Genomic DNA, 19,180 nt, shown 5'->3' with positions numbered 1-19,180 from the left:
ATGACAATATTTCGTCATTGTCATTTTGCAACCACCATTTTACCATCATTGATTCACCATCGGGATGTTTTACACCTCAAATACGTTTATAAAATATGAGATTTAACCTTTTATAGTCTAGCTCTAAAAAAAAAAACTCTCATGGGGATTGTTGCTGTTTGTGTACTGGTCATTCGATGTAAGACGCAAAATCAGTTCACAACATCCGCGAAAGGAAGTACAGTTTGAATTTAAGGGTAAATTTATTAAAAATATATCAACTAAAGTAAACTTTTTTATGTTCTATTGTAAACAAAATCTTTTAAAATTGATTCAGATATCTAATACTTACAAATTTGTTTATAAATGTAATGTGTTTGTAAATATAAGATTTTTGTAAAATAAAAAAATTAAAAACGGTTTATCATTTCAAAGTTTGTCGAAAAATGCAGAAGGATAAAAAATGTTCAAAAATTCAAATGAATTGTTTAAAAATTTTTCAAAAAACTTTTCTTAGAGAATGAGAAAATTCTGCTTAACCCACCTTGTTGCTGTGTAAAAAGTACATCAAACATTTTTGGAGTTTCTTTTTATTTCTACATGGTCCTCTTGTATTTTAGCTAAATGGGTAACAAAAAGATGTTGCAACGATTTCGTATCTTGTATATAATAAATTTCGAGGAAAGAGTTGTGGCACCAGATAAATAACAATAAAAAATTAATAAAAAACTTTAAAAATAAAAAAACTTTATAGAAAAAAACGCAAGGGTTCTAAGTGTATGGCTTGTCTTTTTTCAGTTAAAAGTTTCCAATTAGAATTTCCAGTTGGAAGTTGTAGACTTTGAATTGTTCAATTTTTCCCCGATAAAAATACGAAGTGTAAAAAATGTAAAAGTGAAAACTACTTAAAAAAAAAAAGGTATTCATCAATTTTTACTAAAAAACTAAATAATCAAGATAAAATATTCTAAAAAAATTTTTTTCAGCGGACATCTAATAAAATTTTGAACTTTGCTTTGGTGGTCTACATAGCACAGCATTACTATTTCACATTTATTTCATTTCAGCACTTCAACTATTGTCACGGATATTATCAAAGCATCTATTCACATCAGCATCAAATTTTTTCAACGTGTCAAATAAAGGAACAAGAGGGTAGAGTTAATGATTAATAATAATTTCTTCGTGATTGTTTACAATTTTTACTAACTTTGTTAACTTTTCCATCCAGATATTTCCACCGTTGAATGGATGCTGTTTTTTGGGAACTAATCTTAACTAACCAATCTTTTAGAGAGTTTATAAAAGGTTTTAACAACACCGAGAGGTGCAGCTACACATGCAGGAGGATAACAAGGACCAAAGTTTCATCAGACCATTTTACTATGGACAAATGAATCATATTTTTAAAAGCAAAAAAAGTGTTTAAAAATTTTTTCTCTGAAACATCAAATTTATTAAAATTGAATTTAAACGAAACAAATGTTTTAAATACATCTTTGTAAAAATACATCCAGTGGAATCTTTTTATGCAACCTCAATTCATGTGCATGTAATGGATAATGATGATGGATGTCCACTAAAACTTTCCTCTGGAGAATAAAAATAATATTTGTAAGCTTTAAATCACGTATCAGGACAATTTGAAAAGTTTGTGAGTTCAGAAAATCCAGGATCCAGTATCCAGGAGTTGTATTGTAATTTTCTTGAAGATATTCTGAAATAGAAACTAGAAACCAATTCTTCATCTTCCAAAATTTTTAGCTATAAGATTGCTAACTCAATTTCAGGACTTTTAAGAATTTGATTTGTCCCCCGTGATAAACAAAAGCCGCTTTGGGAACAATCAGCGTTTGATACTGTAGCAAATAACACTGGAAAGTTATATTTCTGCATGAAAACTTTTTTCTTTTTTGTAATTACTTTTGGCAGGGATCAATGCTAAGTTAAAAGACAACGAACAACTCTTGTTAAATACCAAGAATATTGTCAAACATTCTTGGTATTTAACAGAGTTGGACATTCACAAAAAACTTTGGTTGTATTGTTTTCTCCGGCTGATTTGTTTTTACTTAATCAAGACAAATGTGTTCCTGGAAATCTCATTACGCTTCATTTTAGGAAACAATGACGAGTATGATATGAAAAGTTTATTGACCATTAATCTCTCAATAGTCAGACTGCTTGAAATCAATAGTCAGACTGCTTGAGACCAGCAAAAGTTAATCTCATTTGCTTTGAAACGATTGTTAAATAATGTATTTAAAAAATGTTATACAGTTAAAAAGCTCAGTTCTCTTTACAAAATTTTGATAAATAAATTTCGATAACTTACTGCAGTACATTAAACAAAACAAAAACTGATTTAGTTTGCAAACGCGGGGCCCACGACCCATATATGGCATACGATTCCAAAGTATTGCAAATTAAAATTATAAATCACAAATTACTCAAAAAGTATATTCCTATTTGTGTGAGTTGCAGGAACATGAAGCGTGTGCAATAGAGTTGCAGGAACGTGAAGCGTGTGCAATAGAGTTGCAGGAACATGAAGCGTGTGCAATAGAGTGGTCCAAAAAAATTTCGCTGAAGCTTTCGTTGAATTCGGGGCATTCTATTAGGTGGTAAGACCAATCTATAGTTTGACTGAAAGATAAAATTTCACTTCTTTATTTAAACTAGAAAGCAGTGCTCATCTACATTATACAATACCTTTTTGTCCTATTAGCTACAAATATCGTCACAACTGATGTTGGTGACCAACACTTTGTTTTTCAATTATTCCATTTGGAAATTATACTTTTCTGTTTTAAATAAGCAATTATGATCATAATAACTATAAATACTATGTACTTGTATGTGCTTACATCTGTGCATTGTGCATCAGTATTTTATTTATTTCTTTTTTCTTGATGATGCCACTTTTGCAAACTACCATTCACAAAGTTCGAAAGAAAGCTTGGAAAGAGCATGCTGAAGCAATCAAGCCTGAATTTTACAGAACTTTCAATTGTTGATTCACTCGGGTAGGAAACTCTTCCTGAGCTTTTTGAGTTGGGGATAATGACCGGCTACCTGTGTTTGGTTTGCTGTCATCATGTCATGGAAATAATTTAGGCCAAAATATTCACCTTGTGCGGAGGACCATCTAATTCTTCACACATTCTAATTTTCAAAAGATTTAAAGCTGCTTGGGGAGTTGTAAAGTGTCAACTCTCAAAAATTTGAACTAAAGCCTTTCATCAAACAGCTTTTGCAATTCTCCAGGACTATGCTGAAAAGAATCATACTCAAGAGTCAGAGATCAGAGATGACTACCAAGAACTCATCGAGCTAGTATTGGTTTTCCTTGGGTGTTCATCATTAACAAATTTCTTATCGTCCGCATGTTGATGGTTCTGGTATATGAATTTCACTTCTCTTTTTAGAAAATTCTATTTTTGAGTTTCATCTCTTATTATTTATGTATTCTACTGATTTATATATCTGACTCTCAAAAGATACTCTTTCAATCCATAGCAGCATTTATTTCAATTTAAATCTTTCAATTTTAGCTATTCATTAAAACGCTATAAAATCAAATAAAACAGTAATAGGCATTTTGGTGCACTTTATTTTTATCTGAAGTTAAATCTAAGATAATAAACTACTAAAAAAAAACATTTTTAACACCTGCGAATTTCTGCTTTTTTCTAAATCTAGGAAACAAAACAAAACAAAATAAAAAAAAACAACAATTAAATATTTCAAATTTTAGTTTATGTATATTACTAAACTTATTTTAAAAAACCATCAATTTACCTTGATTTACTACAGACGTATTATAGAATCAAAACACGATTTTTGATAGGACTCATTACGACAAAATATTAGAAAAGGCTAAATAGAATTATAGTCGTTACGTAGGTAGCGCCTAAGAGTACCTACGTAACGACTTTTTATAGATTTGTCACACCATTCTTAGATTCAATTGTTGAATATGCATATTAAACCGTTACCTGTAACAAATTTTAAACAAACTTGAAAGACGAAATTTTGAATTATGTTCCGCAACGATTATGAACCGACTTCTGTACGATACACGATGGTATTAATATAATATTACGATAATATTACATAATTATACAGAAGTGTGAACTTCCTTAGAAAAACCTTCCCTGGGAAAAAAAAAAAACTTTGGGTTTTACATACTACATTGACATAATTATACCGATATTATTGCTACATGTCCTTATAAGTTCACACAAAGTTAAACATGATTTACTATATATATATACATATATATATATATATATATATATATATATATATATATATATATATATATATATATATATATATATATATATATATATATATATATATATATATATACATATATATATATATATATGTATGTATATATATATATATATATATATATATATATATTTATATATATATTAGGGTGTCCCGTTTTCAGGGTCACATTTTATTTTGACTGCTCCTAGCATTTTTCTGCTGCGTATATGTGAGAAAGTGAGATCTGTAAAGTTTTAGTGTTCTAACTTTATTTTTGTGACTACACAAGCCATATTAAGTTTCAAAAGTCATGATTTTTGGGTGAAAAAAGCCTATATTTACAGTGCTTGTGTAGTCACAGTTTGAAAGATGCAGGCTAATCTTATGTTGAACCATGTACTACTAACCCTCATTAGTTAGAAAAAAATTAGGAGCAGTTTGAATAAAACAGTTAGTTAGGTTTGAAGTGAGTTCAAAGATCCGCAGTTGACACAATTTACCCATTTTTATGCGGTTTGACGCGGTTGACAAAATCAAACAAAATACTGATCTAAAATCCTAAGATCAAAGATAACACCCTTCTCTGCTGTGGATTCTCTAATGATTTCAAGCTCATTTGTGAGGAAAATTGTCAGTGTTTAATTAAAAAGGTCACTGCTATTTATGAAAAAGATGGAATTCCAATATATAGAGTGGACAAAGTGCAGAAGAAAATGATGGAGTTACTGATTTCTCTTCAAAAAAGGCAAAACACTAAAGAAAAGACTATAATTTTCAAAGACAATATTTTTTCTGTACTTTTTGATGTTATGCTCAGTGATGTGATACAAATATTAGAGAAAGATAAGAAAAGATCTCAGGTAGACAAGGCATAAGATATCATTTTCATAAATGATCAAAGAAGTTGCAGGAAAATGTACATTAGGAAGAAAGATGAAAGGTACATTTATTCTGCTCAAAGATCTCAACAGGCAAGAGTAAGAATGTCTGGAGCAGATCATGACCAGAGTTATCAGTCTGAGCTGCAGATTTCATCTTCAAGTGAAACAGAAGTATCTTCAGAGGAAACAGACACCTCTAATTCTACAGATTTGAGTAATGATGAGATAGATCCACAACCATCTACATCTGCTGGCATAGTAGGATATACTGTCTTTGTTTCGAAGGTTAAACATGTAAGCATCAGAGCTCAATCCAATATTTTAAAGCAGGTGGCTGATACAAGTGGACTTTCCAGTAAAGGTATGTCAAAATCCAATATACACAGAATTTGTAGAAAGGTCATACCGGAAACAGTGGAGGAAGCCAGGGAAGCTTTAAAAGCAAAGGCTGGATCAAGCATGATTCTTCATGATTATGGTAAGCTAGTCAAAGAGTATACTATGGAAAGAAACACAAAAGAGAGCGCTTAGCATTGAGTGTAACTTGTGATGGAAAACATTTTTTGCTTGAAGTACCTCCTATCACTGATTCTGCTGGAGCTTGTCATACTGAGAAGATTATTGAGATTTTAGAAGAAAACTTACTCAAAGAAGACATTAAAGGTCTAGTATTTGACACCACTGCGTCAAATACAGGTAAAAAAAAAGGAGTAAATTCCAGCTTAAACATCTATCTTGGAAGACCTGTTATGCATCTTGCTTGCAGACATCATGTCTATGAGTGTCATTAAAAATGTTGCAAAGCTCTTCAGGACACCCTCAGATCCAGATAATCAACTCTTCAAGAAACTTTTGGATGAGTTTTCTCTTATTCAGATTGAACAAAATAAACTTTGCAAATTCAAATATGGAGTATATCAACAACTTGACAATGCTGCTAGAGTATCCCTAGTAATCATCGCAAAGTTGTTGGATGAAGACAAATTACCCAGAGGTAATTATTGGGAGCTAGCAGAAATTGTTCAATTCTATTTATCCCCAGAGATTGATCAACTGTAAGTGCGACAACCTGGGGCAATTCATCATCAAGGTTTATGGCACAGGCTATATATTTCATGAAGCTGCAAATTCTGAGCCAAATGACAGTATTGTTTACATAGCTTCTATAAAAAGAGAAGTTGAGGCCATCTCTTAGTTTGCAGCATTGCATTATGCAAAGCGGTTTTTAACCTCGTCTCAGACTGCAATTTCTTCAAGACATGACATAGAAGCAATCTGGGAGATGAAGTCATACATGAAGAGCAGACCTAATGTTGCAGCCGATTTTCTCGATAGCATTGCAAACTATACATGGTATCTTCATCCAACTTTGATCCCATTTAGTTTACTGGATTCTGGAGTATCAGATGAGGAAAAGACTGAAATGGCTGAAAGAACCCTGATGATAAATGATTCAAAGGAAAAAGATCCTCTGTCATTAATGTATAAGAAGGTTAATTTATCAGGTTTCGTTGACAAAGAAGAAGAGAGCCCCAGGTTGTCTGGGTTTGTTGATTCAGAATCCATTTTGATATTTAACATTCTAAAAATGGATAGCCAGTAGCTTAAATGGATGATGTAGCTTAAAGTAAAAACAAAGCTTAAAATAAAGATAAAGTAGCTTAAATGGATGATAATTCCACCTAGTAAGTGGAACAGATTGTCTGGCTACACAAAGCCCAAGGATTTAATCTCTAACATTCCTGTAACTAATGATGTTGCAGAGAGGATTGTTAAGCTTATACAGGGCTTTGTTGATGGAAGCCATGATGAAGAGCTGAGGCAAGATTTTCTCATAGCAGTGGACCAGAAAAGAAAGGCTGGAAGAAAAGAAAATGTTAATATGTTGTAGAATTAGTGGTTAAAATATGTCTAGTATAATATATAAATAAAATTAAACATATAATTGGTACTTTTTAACCGATTTTGAATTTTTGTTGGTCTAATTAGGTGTGTAAAGGGTTCGGAGATCGATTTAGACCCATTTCATAATGATTAGATCAGTATTTTGTTTGACTTTGTCAACCGCGTCAAACCGCATAAAAATGGGTAAATTGTGTCAACTGCGGATCTTTGAACTCACTTCAAACCTAACTAACTGTTTTATTCAAACTGCTCCCAATTTTTTTCTAACTAATGAGGGTTAGTAGTACATGGTTCAACATAAGATTAGCCTGCATCTTTCAAACTGTGACTACACAAGCACTGTAAAAATAGGCTTTTTTCACCCAAAAATCATGATTTTTGAAACTTAATGTGGCTTGTGTAGTCACAAAAATAAAGTTAGAGCTCTAAAACTTTACAGATCTCATGTAAATGCAAGATGATAAGTAATAAAATATAAAATTTAGAAGAATTCAGAAATTATATTTTGATTCTCCAAAATATCGATTTTATTCTTTTTGAATATTCTTTTGTAAAGCAAGCAAAAAAACCCTGATAGTTGTATTTGACCAGGCTTCAAAGGATATTCCACCATTTCTGGGAAAAAAGAGAGTTTGCAGATTTATTTGAGGTAATAGTATAAAAAGGCTTACTGCCTCGATTGCTCTTCGCACTAGCAAAATCTTGTCGTGAACGAATTAAACGTTGTCCCAAAACTTTAAAACTGCATTAAACGTATTAAATTTTTCCGATTTGAATATGCTATAGATGTTCAAAGAAGTACATGAACATCCTTGTTTTTAATAGATCACTTTGCGCATCAGAACCCAAGCGCACATCATCCTAAGAGTCAAGATTTTCTGCCGTAGTGTAGATAAACGAGGCCTAGGCTAACTTACTCTGAGAGGAATTTTTTTACTAAAAAAGTCTTTTAAAGAAAAACCTTATGAAACATTTTTTTGCATATGAAATATCGCTTTTTTACAAAAAAAAACATATGGTAATCAATTTGTCTAGCGAAAAAACAAAGGTTTGAAAAAAGTTTTTTTCCATGCCTGTTTCTCCCCTCTCCATAGCGACGGGTCCGGTCGTAAGAACATTCCTTTCGAAAACTATGGAGGTAACCGTGAAATAAAAAGTTTTAAATTTACGCGTTTTACAAGAAAGCAAGTTATTCTGTTAACTAAGGAGCTGTTAATGGGCCTGTTTATATGAAAAGCGGGCTAGCTCGCTTTTCATATAAACAGGCCCATAACCGAGATCTTGACGTCGTCCTTATTTCAACTTAATTTTATTTTGCTTTTATATGATTAAACGAGCTAGTCCGGCAAGTGAGATCTCACTGTTTTTTGCCGAGATCTCGGCAAATGGGCTATCCCTTGTCTATAGAAACAGCCGCTAAGTTCAAGTTATCTCGTGTCTACGACAATGTAAGGTAAAGTAATTAGTAACAACAATAATTAGAGTTTTTATCAAAGACTTCTGATATAAAAAAGTTATTGAAATTCATTTGCTGTTTCTGAACTCATGAAGTTTACAAGTACAATATCAAAACCTGCCGCTAGTACGTTTTAATATCAAAAAAGACTTAGCCACAAAATAGACACAGTTTGTATTTCGGTCTTGAATCTATTATCATATGAATGATAAACATTTAGATTTTATTAGATGAAATAAAAGTTGTGGTTAATATCCAAACATGTCAAAACTGGTCAAGAATTCTATTTCAAGCACTAAACTTTTTGATCTTCTCTATCTTAATGAAAACCAACTGCAGATTATACTTTGGGTCGGAGGAGTTGTTGTATGCACAAAAATTGGATGGGATATAGCAAGAAAGTTAAGCATGTCTGGGAAATCCAAGAATTTTTTTATTAAATTTTTTCATAACCTACTGAAACCATATTTAAACTGTGGCATTTGGATAAGAAGAGAGTTTTTTGTGTTACTTCCATCAAATCCTTTTTTTTTTAAGAAAAGATCGTACACTATTGTTAATTATGGCTCCTATGGGACAGTTCCTGTTAAGGTTCAGCAGTATCAGTTCAATGTGCAGGTAAAACTGATTTATTAGCATTTCTCCAATTAACTCCTGGTTAATGTTGCTGTAAATAATTTATGCACATGCATACATAAATAAACACATTTAATAATTTATGCACATGCACACATAAATAAATACATTTAATGCTAACAGTTATAATAGACTAATTGTTATTTAGAAACAGCTAGAGTATTGTCCAGATCTTTTCAATCGTATAACCCTGCATAAGAGTTATGAAGAAAGTCGTTTGGCTGTTGCAAAAGCTGTCAATTGTGAACCTAATAATCTTGTGTTTGTTGAAAATGTTACTGAAGCTGTTACATGTTCACTCCGTTCTTTACTACGTTACTTGAATAAAGATGATGCTATTCTTTGTATGCGCAGTCTAGCTTATGGTGCTGTTGCTAAAGCCATTGATGTGCTTGCTAAGGAATATGATGTTAAAGTTATTGATCTAGATTTACATTTTCCAATAATTTCAAAAAATGACATATGCATACTTTTCGAAGAAACTTTTTTAAAATACCCAAATGTGAAATTAGCAGTGTTTGATCATATAACCAGTGCATCTTCTTTAGTCTTACCAATTCAAGATCTGGGAGTAATATGCAGAAAGTATAATGTTATATCAATAGTTGATGGTGCTCATGCACCAGGGCAACTTTATTTAAACATAGATGCTTATAACATTGATGTTTACTTAGGTATTTAACTTGATGTAGTATTTTTGTTCTTTACTGAATAAGTTTTTTACTTTGAGCTTTTAACTTTTCTATATGTTTGTGAGTTATGCATTATATTGTAAATAACTCTTCATATTATTTTAAGATTAACTGGGCGCAACTTGCTGTCCATAGCGTATCTACTGAATACTTTTATTTCACTTTAGGCAATCTACACAAATGGTATTACACACCCAAAAGTTGTGCCATTATGTGTGTAAATAAAAAGCTGCATGATAAAATGCAGCCATCATGGATCTCACATTTGACTTATGGGAGTTTTCAAGAAAGATTTTTTATGCAAGGAACAAAAAATTATAGTCCAATGCTCACAGCTGGCTATGCTGTTAATGAATTCATGGAAAGTATTGGGGGATTGGTAAGCAGTTAATTATAAACTCAGTTTAGCTAATAACATAGAAAAGAAAAATAAGTGCATATATAGATCATAAATTGAATTTCTTATTTAAGGACCATCTTCATTCTTACATCCCACCACTAATAGAGTGGGCTGTACAGTTATACATTTCTGAATGGGGAACAGAGGAAGTTCAAATACCTGTAGATATGAAAGCTCCCTATATGCGAACTGTGTATTTACCAGATATTTTCACTGAGGTTTATGGAAATACTTTAAGTGCACCAGAAAATTTAATTAAAGAGTTTCTGGAAGAAGAAAACTTAGCCATTGTTTTTATAATGGTCCAACATCGGATGGCGACAAGAGTTTCTGCACAAATTTTTAGCACTCGCAGCGAGTATATATTTGTTGCAAAGCTAATAAAAAAAAGAGCAGAAGAGTTAAGATTAACATGCTTATGAAAACTTATAAACTTGCTGTTTGTAAGGGAAATAAATATTACTTTAAACAATTCTGTTTATTAAAAGGAATACTGATGTATGTTTAACCGTCTGGTCAATAACCGGGTACCCGGGTATCCATTCCAGTTTCCAAAGTAGAATTTGTTAACGTCCCTTTAAAATATTTTTATGACTGCTCGGATCCCCAAAGTTGAAGCAGTTTGACACCACTTTTTCGTCAAAATTTTTTGGAATCAATCATTCAATAGCAGTTATTAACTATCAAACTCGATACCTCCTCCGTTCAATAACCGGGTACCCCGGTACTCACTTAAGTTATTATAAATGAAAGCCGGGTTTATACACAATAATAAGACTGTTTATTAAAGTATTTTTTTTATTTAAACACATTGCCATAAAAAATAACAAATAAGTTAATTATTTAACACACTCCTCACATGTCGTGGTTGAAACACAATGCTCATCACAAATAGGGAACTCACATCGAACATGATTTTCGAGTTTTGCGACGTTTTTTAAATTCGCTGGTGAGACAAACATGGCATACCCCAGTAATCTTTTTCCTTCTGGTTGAATCGAGTTGTGCCTGGGGTTTAGAAGATTTAGATGCTGTTGGTTGCACATATGGATTTATTGCTCGACCAAAAAAACTTTCAATTGCCACTTTCGTAGTAAACTGCCTCATGATTTGTGGATTATGCGAACGTTTTTCAACAAACGGAGTACGCAGCTCTCTGCCCAGTTGCCGATAAAACAATCGTCGCTCATATGATTTTTTTGGAAGCACTTTACTATTCTCATAATAAAGGATATATGCTGCAAGGCAGGTAACATCGAGAATATTGTAGAAAAATGCTAGAAGCCATCTTTGAGTTAATCTTTTAGTAGTATATCTGCCAAGCATTTTATCCATTGTGTCAACACCAGCTTTTGACCAGTTGTAAAATTCAATAATTTCTGGTTTTTTCTTTGCATCATCACCGATCTTTGCTACCTGATGCACTGATGATAGCATAATCACTGCTTTGTTTTTTTTGGGCACATAACTACACATGGTTACTTTTTCATGAAAGCCAAACACGGTGGATAATTCTTCTCGTGTTTTCAATGCAGTCATTGCTGGTGGAATGCATGTCTAATTTTTCTTTAAAGTGCTAACAATTGTTAGATCCCAGGATAGTAAAGATTTTGCCAATGACAGAGTAGTGAAGTAATTGTCCATTGTAATGTTTCTACCGGATCCTTTGTATTGTACTACCAAGTCTTTTACAACTCTCTCACCAACATTTTTCTCATGACCGGCGCTTGATTTTCCAGTGTAAGTCTGACCTGGGAGGGGATACGAGTTTTCTGCATCACATATCCACCATACTTTAATTCCATACTTGGCTGGCTTTGATGGAATACATTGAGTGAGCTTAGTTCGACCCCGATATGGGTAAAGTTGCTCGTCGATGGTCAGGTGCTCTGTTGGGTTGTAATGTTTTGCTAAATTACTATTAAGCATTGTCCAAATGTCTCGTATTGGAGCAGCTTTATCAATCTCCATGCGTTGAGCACGAGTATTGGCATCGTCAAATCAAATAAAACGAATGATGTTCCAAAAAGGATTGATGCCCATTGCTGCACGATACAATAGATATGATTACGACTCCACATATCTTTTGTATTGTCAGTATTTGAGTTGTTGGCGCCAGAGGTTATCAAAATAGCCAGGAATGCATAAAATTCCTCAAGTTCAGGATTTTGCCACACAAGTTGTTTTTTCATTGGATTTTTTTCATTATATGTTGTATATGTTGAGTTTGCTTTTTTATTCGTATGAAGTATAATGATATCAGCCATTTCTGGAGTGAAAAATAATTTGAATGTGTCTAGAATTGACAGCATGTTCGTATTTCTTTTAGGCCCACACCTCTGTCGCATAATATTATGCCTTGCAACTTGATGTTCACTTTTTGGTATCTCAGTTCACTAAGTACCATCTTTTGCTATCATAGTTGGCCCACTAACTGGCGTTTCTAATTCACTTTCTGCATCTTCTTCATCATCATCTTCTATTTCACTTTCTTCATCTTCGCCGAGTGCATTCTCATCAACTTCTTATAAAAATATACACAATATATAAAACATTATATTTCAAAATCATTGTTGCATAATAGAAAATAGAATTGTAAATAACCAGTATCATCAAAATCCGAAGCTGCCACTTCACTCTCTGGTAAAAAATCATCATCGTCACTATCCAACACGTGGCGATTGCCAGATTCTTCACCATCAAATATTTCGAAAACATTTCTATTGAAAAAAGTTTTCAGTTTATTATTTTATTTTTTGATTAAAAGTACAAAACAATTTATTCAAAAATAAAACAAGGAAATTACTCATTACCGTTGAAAACCTAATTTATCCATCGTATTTCCATAAATCCATCCATCATCCATTGCATTATCCATTACTCAATACGATTATTTACATATAGTATTACTACTTTCTAATAAAGTAAAAAAAACTTCTCTTTTTCACAATAAATTTTGAACATTATAGTTTTGTTCTTTTCACTACACAGTAGGTGGGTACCCGGGTATCCGGTTATTGAACGAATGGTGAAATTTTGGTTATTGACCGTACGGTTAAAAAAGTTCAAATATTTATTTACACTTGTAAATAATGATAACATGTGTTGCTTACACGTGTGGCATGCGTCATGATGTTGCTTAAACGTATGGCATACGTCAGATGCACAGTAAATGTAAGTAGATAATCAAATTCCTTTTTTTTTCTCAGTCACCTCCTTCAGGGGTGGGGAAAAAAAAAGGAATTTGGACAGATCGGATGGGATATATTCATTTCCACTTGCACTGGACAAACTTGCTTTATTTTAACTTTCACTTTTAAATAATGATAGCTAAATAATACAAATGGCGGTTTTATCGATTCTTAGCAGAAAAGCTTTATACTTGTTAATATTGTTATTTAAAAAATCGAAAGAATAAAAAAGTATAAAAAAGTATATGGGTCAGAAAATTATTTAGAGAAAGAAAAACAAAAGGAGCATTCAATTTATTTATAAAAGATATGGAACTTTTCGATCACGGATACTCTTTTAAGTTTTTTAGAATGCCATCTACAAAGTATGAATATTTGTTAAGTCTAATTGCACTAGCGACTACAAAATCTTCCCTCAGACGCGAAACGATTGGAGCGAGTGAACGATTAATGGTCACTTTAAAGAAACAATTTTGAAGTGATTTCACAACCATGAGACCTAACTGGTATGTTTCAAATAAGTCTGACTTCCATAGGAAGAATGATAATCGAAACCTCTATTGCTATATGGACTATTTTGCTGGCTAGGGAATATATTAGCTATCCAAAAAGCGAAAATGAATGGAGATCTTTAGCAAACGATTTTGAGAAGAAATAGGTCTTCTCTAATTGTATAGGGAAATAAAATACTTTTTGAAATAATTTTATTGTTTACCTTAAATGTATATTAAATGTAAAAATAACTAATATCTCGGTATATAAAACATTTTTTTATTTTTCGAAAATTGTAGCAAGGTGATTGGCTGCTCGTTTCGCTGTTTGTTTTTAAAAACAAATCGCGAGGTTAGAATTATTTTGTTCTATCTCCAAATTTAAATGTTGGGAGAAAGTTTTTGATTTTTCTAAAAGTAAAAATTGTTTAAAGTTTTAGCTTTTATTTTTAAAGAAGTAATAACTTATGCTTTAATCAATTTATGTTTAAGCAAATTATTTAGAAAAAAAATTATAAAATAATGCGTATTTTAAAAGTTATTATTACTAACTAAAATTAATAACTCATTTTCTCCCAACTTTTAAAATTGGAGATAGAACAAAATAATTCTAACCTCGCGAAATAGCGAAAGGAGCAGCTTTTCTAACTTCAACATAAATCAACTTTTTCCCATGAAAAATTTTTCATGGGAAAAAGTTGATTTGAAATTAATTTTTTCCAAGACATAATGGGAAAAACTAAGCTGCGGGAAAAGTAAATTACTAACTGAGCATGCTCACGTGACTAAATGTAGAAAACAAAATTTTTTTCTGTCAAGTAGTTATAAACCGATATAATACCATCAAAAAGAAAAAAGCGGTAGTGTGGTTATTGGTGTACATTTTGATAGAATTTACTTAATGTACCATGTGGTGAAAAACAATCACAAAATTACATTTCGAATTGATTTTTCTAATACTTGTTTATACATATTTTTACCTAAAAAAAATATTTATATCGATCAGACTGCTCAATATTACATCAATTTGATAACTGGTCATTTCAGCAACGTTAGCGTAATATCGATCAGTAATTGCTCTTTATTCTATTTCTCTATTCAGGAAAAGGTTGTTAATATTCATCGCTTTCGTTATAATGGTCGTCTAAATCAGTTCGCTGCAATAATAACCTTTTGGAATTGGAGATTTTGTTGATTAGCTGGTAAAATTATCACAAGTTTTACATCATCAGCTCTTGACATAATTTACTTGACATAATTTACTTGACATAATTTACTTGACATAATTTACTCCTCCTCTTTAAGCGTAAAAATTAAGGTTCTTCACGGAAGCAAAAGTTGAATTTTCGATAAAAAAAAAAGTTTTCGAAACTCTATTTTTGTTTCGGTAAGTTCGAAATAATTTCAAACTAATTAATTTTGCATCGAAACGATTTTTTACCTTCGAAATTGTCAAATTTGTTTCGAAATATTTTTGCGATTTCGAAATTCTAAAAATATTACCGAAACGATTTTTTACCTTCGAAATTCTAAAATTTGCTTCGAAATATTTTTGCGATTTCGAAATTCTGAAAATAATACCGAAACGATTTTTTACCTTCGAAATTCTAAAATTTGCTTCGAAATGTTTTTGCGATTTCGAAATTCTGAAAATAATATCGAAACGATTTTTTACCTTCGAAATTCTAAAATTTGCTTCGAAATATTTTTGCAGGGATTAGAACCCCAAAGGTTCTTTTACAGGGATTAAAACGCTAAGGATAAGATAGGGGTTTGATATTTTGTGACATTTTGTGGAAAAGGGAGAAGGGGGATGTGAAAAGTTTTTTGCGTGACATAATTTGCGAATGACCACTTACCTCTACACGGTGAAATGTTTCATATAAAATATTAGCCCTTTCAAAGTGAATAAAACCTACCTATAGCAAAAGCTACTAAAGTGTTTTTGTTTACAATTTAAATTGTAAATTTTGAACGTAGAACTTTTAAAATTTTTACTATTCAAATTTTTACTTATTAATTATTGAATGAAGATGCTTAAAAGCATCTTCATTCAATAGTTAATATGATGGAGGGAGATGCTATATTTTAATTTCTAATTTAATATGAAAGGAAAGGGAGTAAATATTTTATTCCGGCTCTGAAAAAACTACATTCTATTCAACAGTCATATTTGCTTTTGTTAACAAAATAAAATTAAAAAGATTTATAATGTTCAATCAAATAAAAAGATATTAGAAATACATGTATAAGTACTACTATTTAACTAAATCGACTTTTAGTCGATTAGTAGAAAATCCAAAGTCGATTACATCGACTCTTAGATTTTTCAAAGTCGACTAATTTCGACTTTTAATCGATTTAGTCTTAGTCGATAACAACACCAGTTTAAACACTTTAATTTTAAATTTGCATAACGTAAGTTTAAACTTTAGATTTAGAATTTTTATAGAACTTTATAGAACTTTATAAAATTTAAAGAATTTACATAAAAGTTCGTGCGCTTTTCCTAAATGATATAATTTAAAAGTTATAATATGCAATTCCTTTAAGGCCTGTAACGCACGTATATGAAACCATTGTTGCAATGTAAACGGCTAATTACTCTCTTGGGATTATTTAGATGAGATTTACAGCGATTTCAAACAATTATATTTATACCTTAGCAATCTTTTTGTTACATAACTCAAAATTTTAGTTCGAGTTGTTTAGGCAAAATCAAGTTATTAGGTTTTAAAGATTTACTAAAAACACGTGTTTTACAACACATTTTTGGCCATTATGGATAGTAAAATGAAAAAAAAAAATTAGCTGTTTTTTATTTCATTTTAATATAAATTTATTCTCATCAAAAAAAAAAAAAAATCATAATTTTGATTACTAAAAAAAACAACTTGTTTTCAGTTGTGTGCCACCTTAAATTTACCAAGATTGTATTATTTTGCCATATATATATATATATATATATATATATATATATATATATATATATATATATATATATATATATGTATAATATGTCTATATATATTATTCATATATATGTATATATGGCAAATTATTATATATATATATATAATATATATATACATACATAAATATATATGTATATATATATATATATATGTATATATATATATATATATATATATATATATGTATATATATATATATATATATATATATATATATATATATATATATATATATATATATATATATATATATATATAATAAAAGGTATACTTGCCGAAAAACCCCGTGGTAAATTATTTAGGCACCCGGTTATTTTAATATTATTATGCAAATAAAATATAAGGTATTAAAATTACTTTTTGGAATAAATTTAACTTTCCAAAATTCTTTTTTTTCTTCTTGTAATTAATTTCACTTTTCGAAACTCTTTTTTTTCTTTGGAAAATAATTTCACATTTCGAAATTTTGTTTTTTCTTTCGAAATTAAAATCAGTTTTCGAAATACACTTTTTTTTTTCGAAGTTAATTTCACATTTCGAAATTCTGTTTTTTCTTTCGAAATTAATTTCACTTTTCGAAATACACTTTTTTTTTTCGAAGTTAATTTCACATTTCGAAATTCCGTTTTTTCTTTCGAAATTAATTTCACTTTTCGAAGTGCATTTTTTTATTTCGAAATTAATTTCACATTTCGAAATTCCTTTTTTATTTTCGAAATTAATTTGGCTAGTTCGATTATTTTCATAAGTTTTTATAGATTTCGAAAAGAAAGAAGTATTTCGGTACCGTTTTAATCGAAAATTTTCGAAATTTGCAATTTCGATAATGAACCCTAGTAAAAATACAACAAGAGAGACATTTCTCACCTAGAAAAACCAAAGCTATTTGTATTTTAAATTCAGTTATATCAGCGTTCTCTAACAAAGTGATTACTCAACATATTTGATCTTTCTGCCCATTCTTCTATTGTTTCTCTATCTTTGACTTGTGGATACAATCATGTCTTTTAAATCTTATATTCTTGCACACTGTGGTTGATACAAGATTTTACTGCCTCTTCTATCTACATGTTTTTGCACCTGTAAACTTTCTCCCGATTATTGCTTGTGGCTCGTTTTTAGCACGCACAGATTTTAAATTTTTCCATACATATATTTTAATAACTCTTTTCAAGCTAAAATTATGATGACCATGATGATTATTGTCATAACCATCATGATGGCCATCCTGATGATATCATCAGGATCATTATGACGAGGGTGATGAATTAACGCTCTCCTGTCATTTTCCTCCATCAAGTTCACTTCTAAGCATGCGTTTTGCAATATCTTTCCAAATCTTGCTGATTTGCAGTACAAGTGTGCTACAATTTCAGTGCTAAATTTAAAACAATCGGAAACCTCCGTAATTTTTATAATTTCTTTGTGAATCCAGTGATTTCTTTTAGTTACTAAAAGTGGTTAAAAACTTTAATTTCTAGAACTTGGTTTAGCCTATGCATCATCCAACGTATGAAGGCGTATAACATGGTACATCGTGGCCTATTCCATTAACTAAAGCTGTACCACGCTACACAACTGTACCTTAATTTTTATAAACTTTACACCGGTACTGTGGTATAGTAGTAATACATTAGTAGTTTACAAAGATTTAAATTATCTGCTGTATAATGTTGCGCTTCTTTATTAATGATTTTATGATCTAAGAATAAATAATAAAAAACTTTAAACTAGTTAAACTTAAGCTGAAATTTCAGGGGGTTGTATTAAAGGAGTAAAAATGAAAGTACCAAGAATGCGATTGAAGCTACATTTATTCCAACCAATAGTAAGATCGGAGCTGCATTTCTTAAAACATCAAACAGAAATGAATAAAACTCTAAAGTTCAGTAAAACTCAAAATGGTTTGCATTTGAAAATTTTTTTTAAAAAAAAATTTTTACTAGTTGATCAAAAGCAGGCATTCTAACTAAAGATCACCATCCAATTCCAACGGACCTAAGTTTTTTGTCTTGATATATAAAATTAAGTAAAATAATAAATAAAAAAAAAGAAATTTCCTAAAAATTAAAAAAATTTAATCAAGAAAAGTAGCTTATAATTTGTTGAAATCTGTACGCCGGTAAAATCACGCTGACTTGATAAGATAAACTGCTATTGATCAAATAAAGAGGCAAAAAGGTAATATAAGTTGGTCAGGATATCCAAAAGCCACAGGAAACATGAGTATGTGAGATATAGGGAACAAGAATGTCGGACATTTCATATTTTTCTTTACTCACGATGGACATGC

General features: G+C 30.7%; 2 protein-coding genes and 1 long non-coding RNA gene across 4 annotated transcripts; 2 read left to right on the top strand and 1 right to left on the bottom strand.

The window, feature by feature from the left end:
* On the top strand, positions 1 to 3,704 carry LOC149880186 (uncharacterized). Its single transcript, XR_016446258.1, has 3 exons — positions 1 to 236; positions 1,047 to 1,134; positions 1,211 to 3,704. It is a non-coding gene; the product is annotated as an uncharacterized LOC149880186 (long non-coding RNA).
* Positions 3,705 to 8,317: 4,613 nt separating this feature from the next.
* Positions 8,318 to 10,702, top strand: LOC145195153 (uncharacterized). The gene is made up of 4 exons (XM_080072943.2): positions 8,318 to 9,120; positions 9,287 to 9,812; positions 9,998 to 10,209; positions 10,302 to 10,702. The coding sequence occupies exons 1-4, from the start codon at positions 8,764 to 8,766 to the stop codon at positions 10,650 to 10,652; spliced, it is 1,446 nt and encodes a 481-aa protein (XP_079929069.2). The 5' UTR covers positions 8,318 to 8,763; the 3' UTR covers positions 10,653 to 10,702.
* A 1,904-nt stretch (positions 10,703 to 12,606) lies between these two features.
* Positions 12,607 to 13,289, bottom strand: LOC149880185 (uncharacterized). 2 transcript variants are annotated; one of them, XM_090070172.1, is made up of 3 exons: positions 13,044 to 13,289; positions 12,835 to 12,950; positions 12,607 to 12,754 (listed from the first exon to the last, which is right to left on the bottom strand). In XM_090070172.1, exons 1-3 carry the CDS (start codon positions 13,106 to 13,108, stop codon positions 12,627 to 12,629), a joined length of 309 nt encoding a protein of 102 aa, XP_089926298.1. In that variant the 5' UTR covers positions 13,109 to 13,289; the 3' UTR covers positions 12,607 to 12,626. The 2 variants fall into 2 exon arrangements, with proteins under 2 accessions (XP_089926298.1, XP_089926299.1); XM_090070173.1 differs by having other exon boundaries at positions 12,607 to 12,751.
* Positions 13,290 to 19,180: the final 5,891 nt, after the last annotated feature.

The sequence above is a fragment of the Hydra viridissima genome, unplaced genomic scaffold (assembly GCF_058129835.1).
Source record: "Hydra viridissima isolate aposymbiotic clone 2 unplaced genomic scaffold, HvirCarnegie_v1 scaffold_13, whole genome shotgun sequence".
Classification (NCBI taxonomy): domain Eukaryota; kingdom Metazoa; phylum Cnidaria; class Hydrozoa; order Anthoathecata; family Hydridae; genus Hydra; species Hydra viridissima.
The sequence above is the reverse complement of the archived record's forward strand: the minus strand, read 5'-3'. Positions and strand labels throughout refer to the sequence as shown.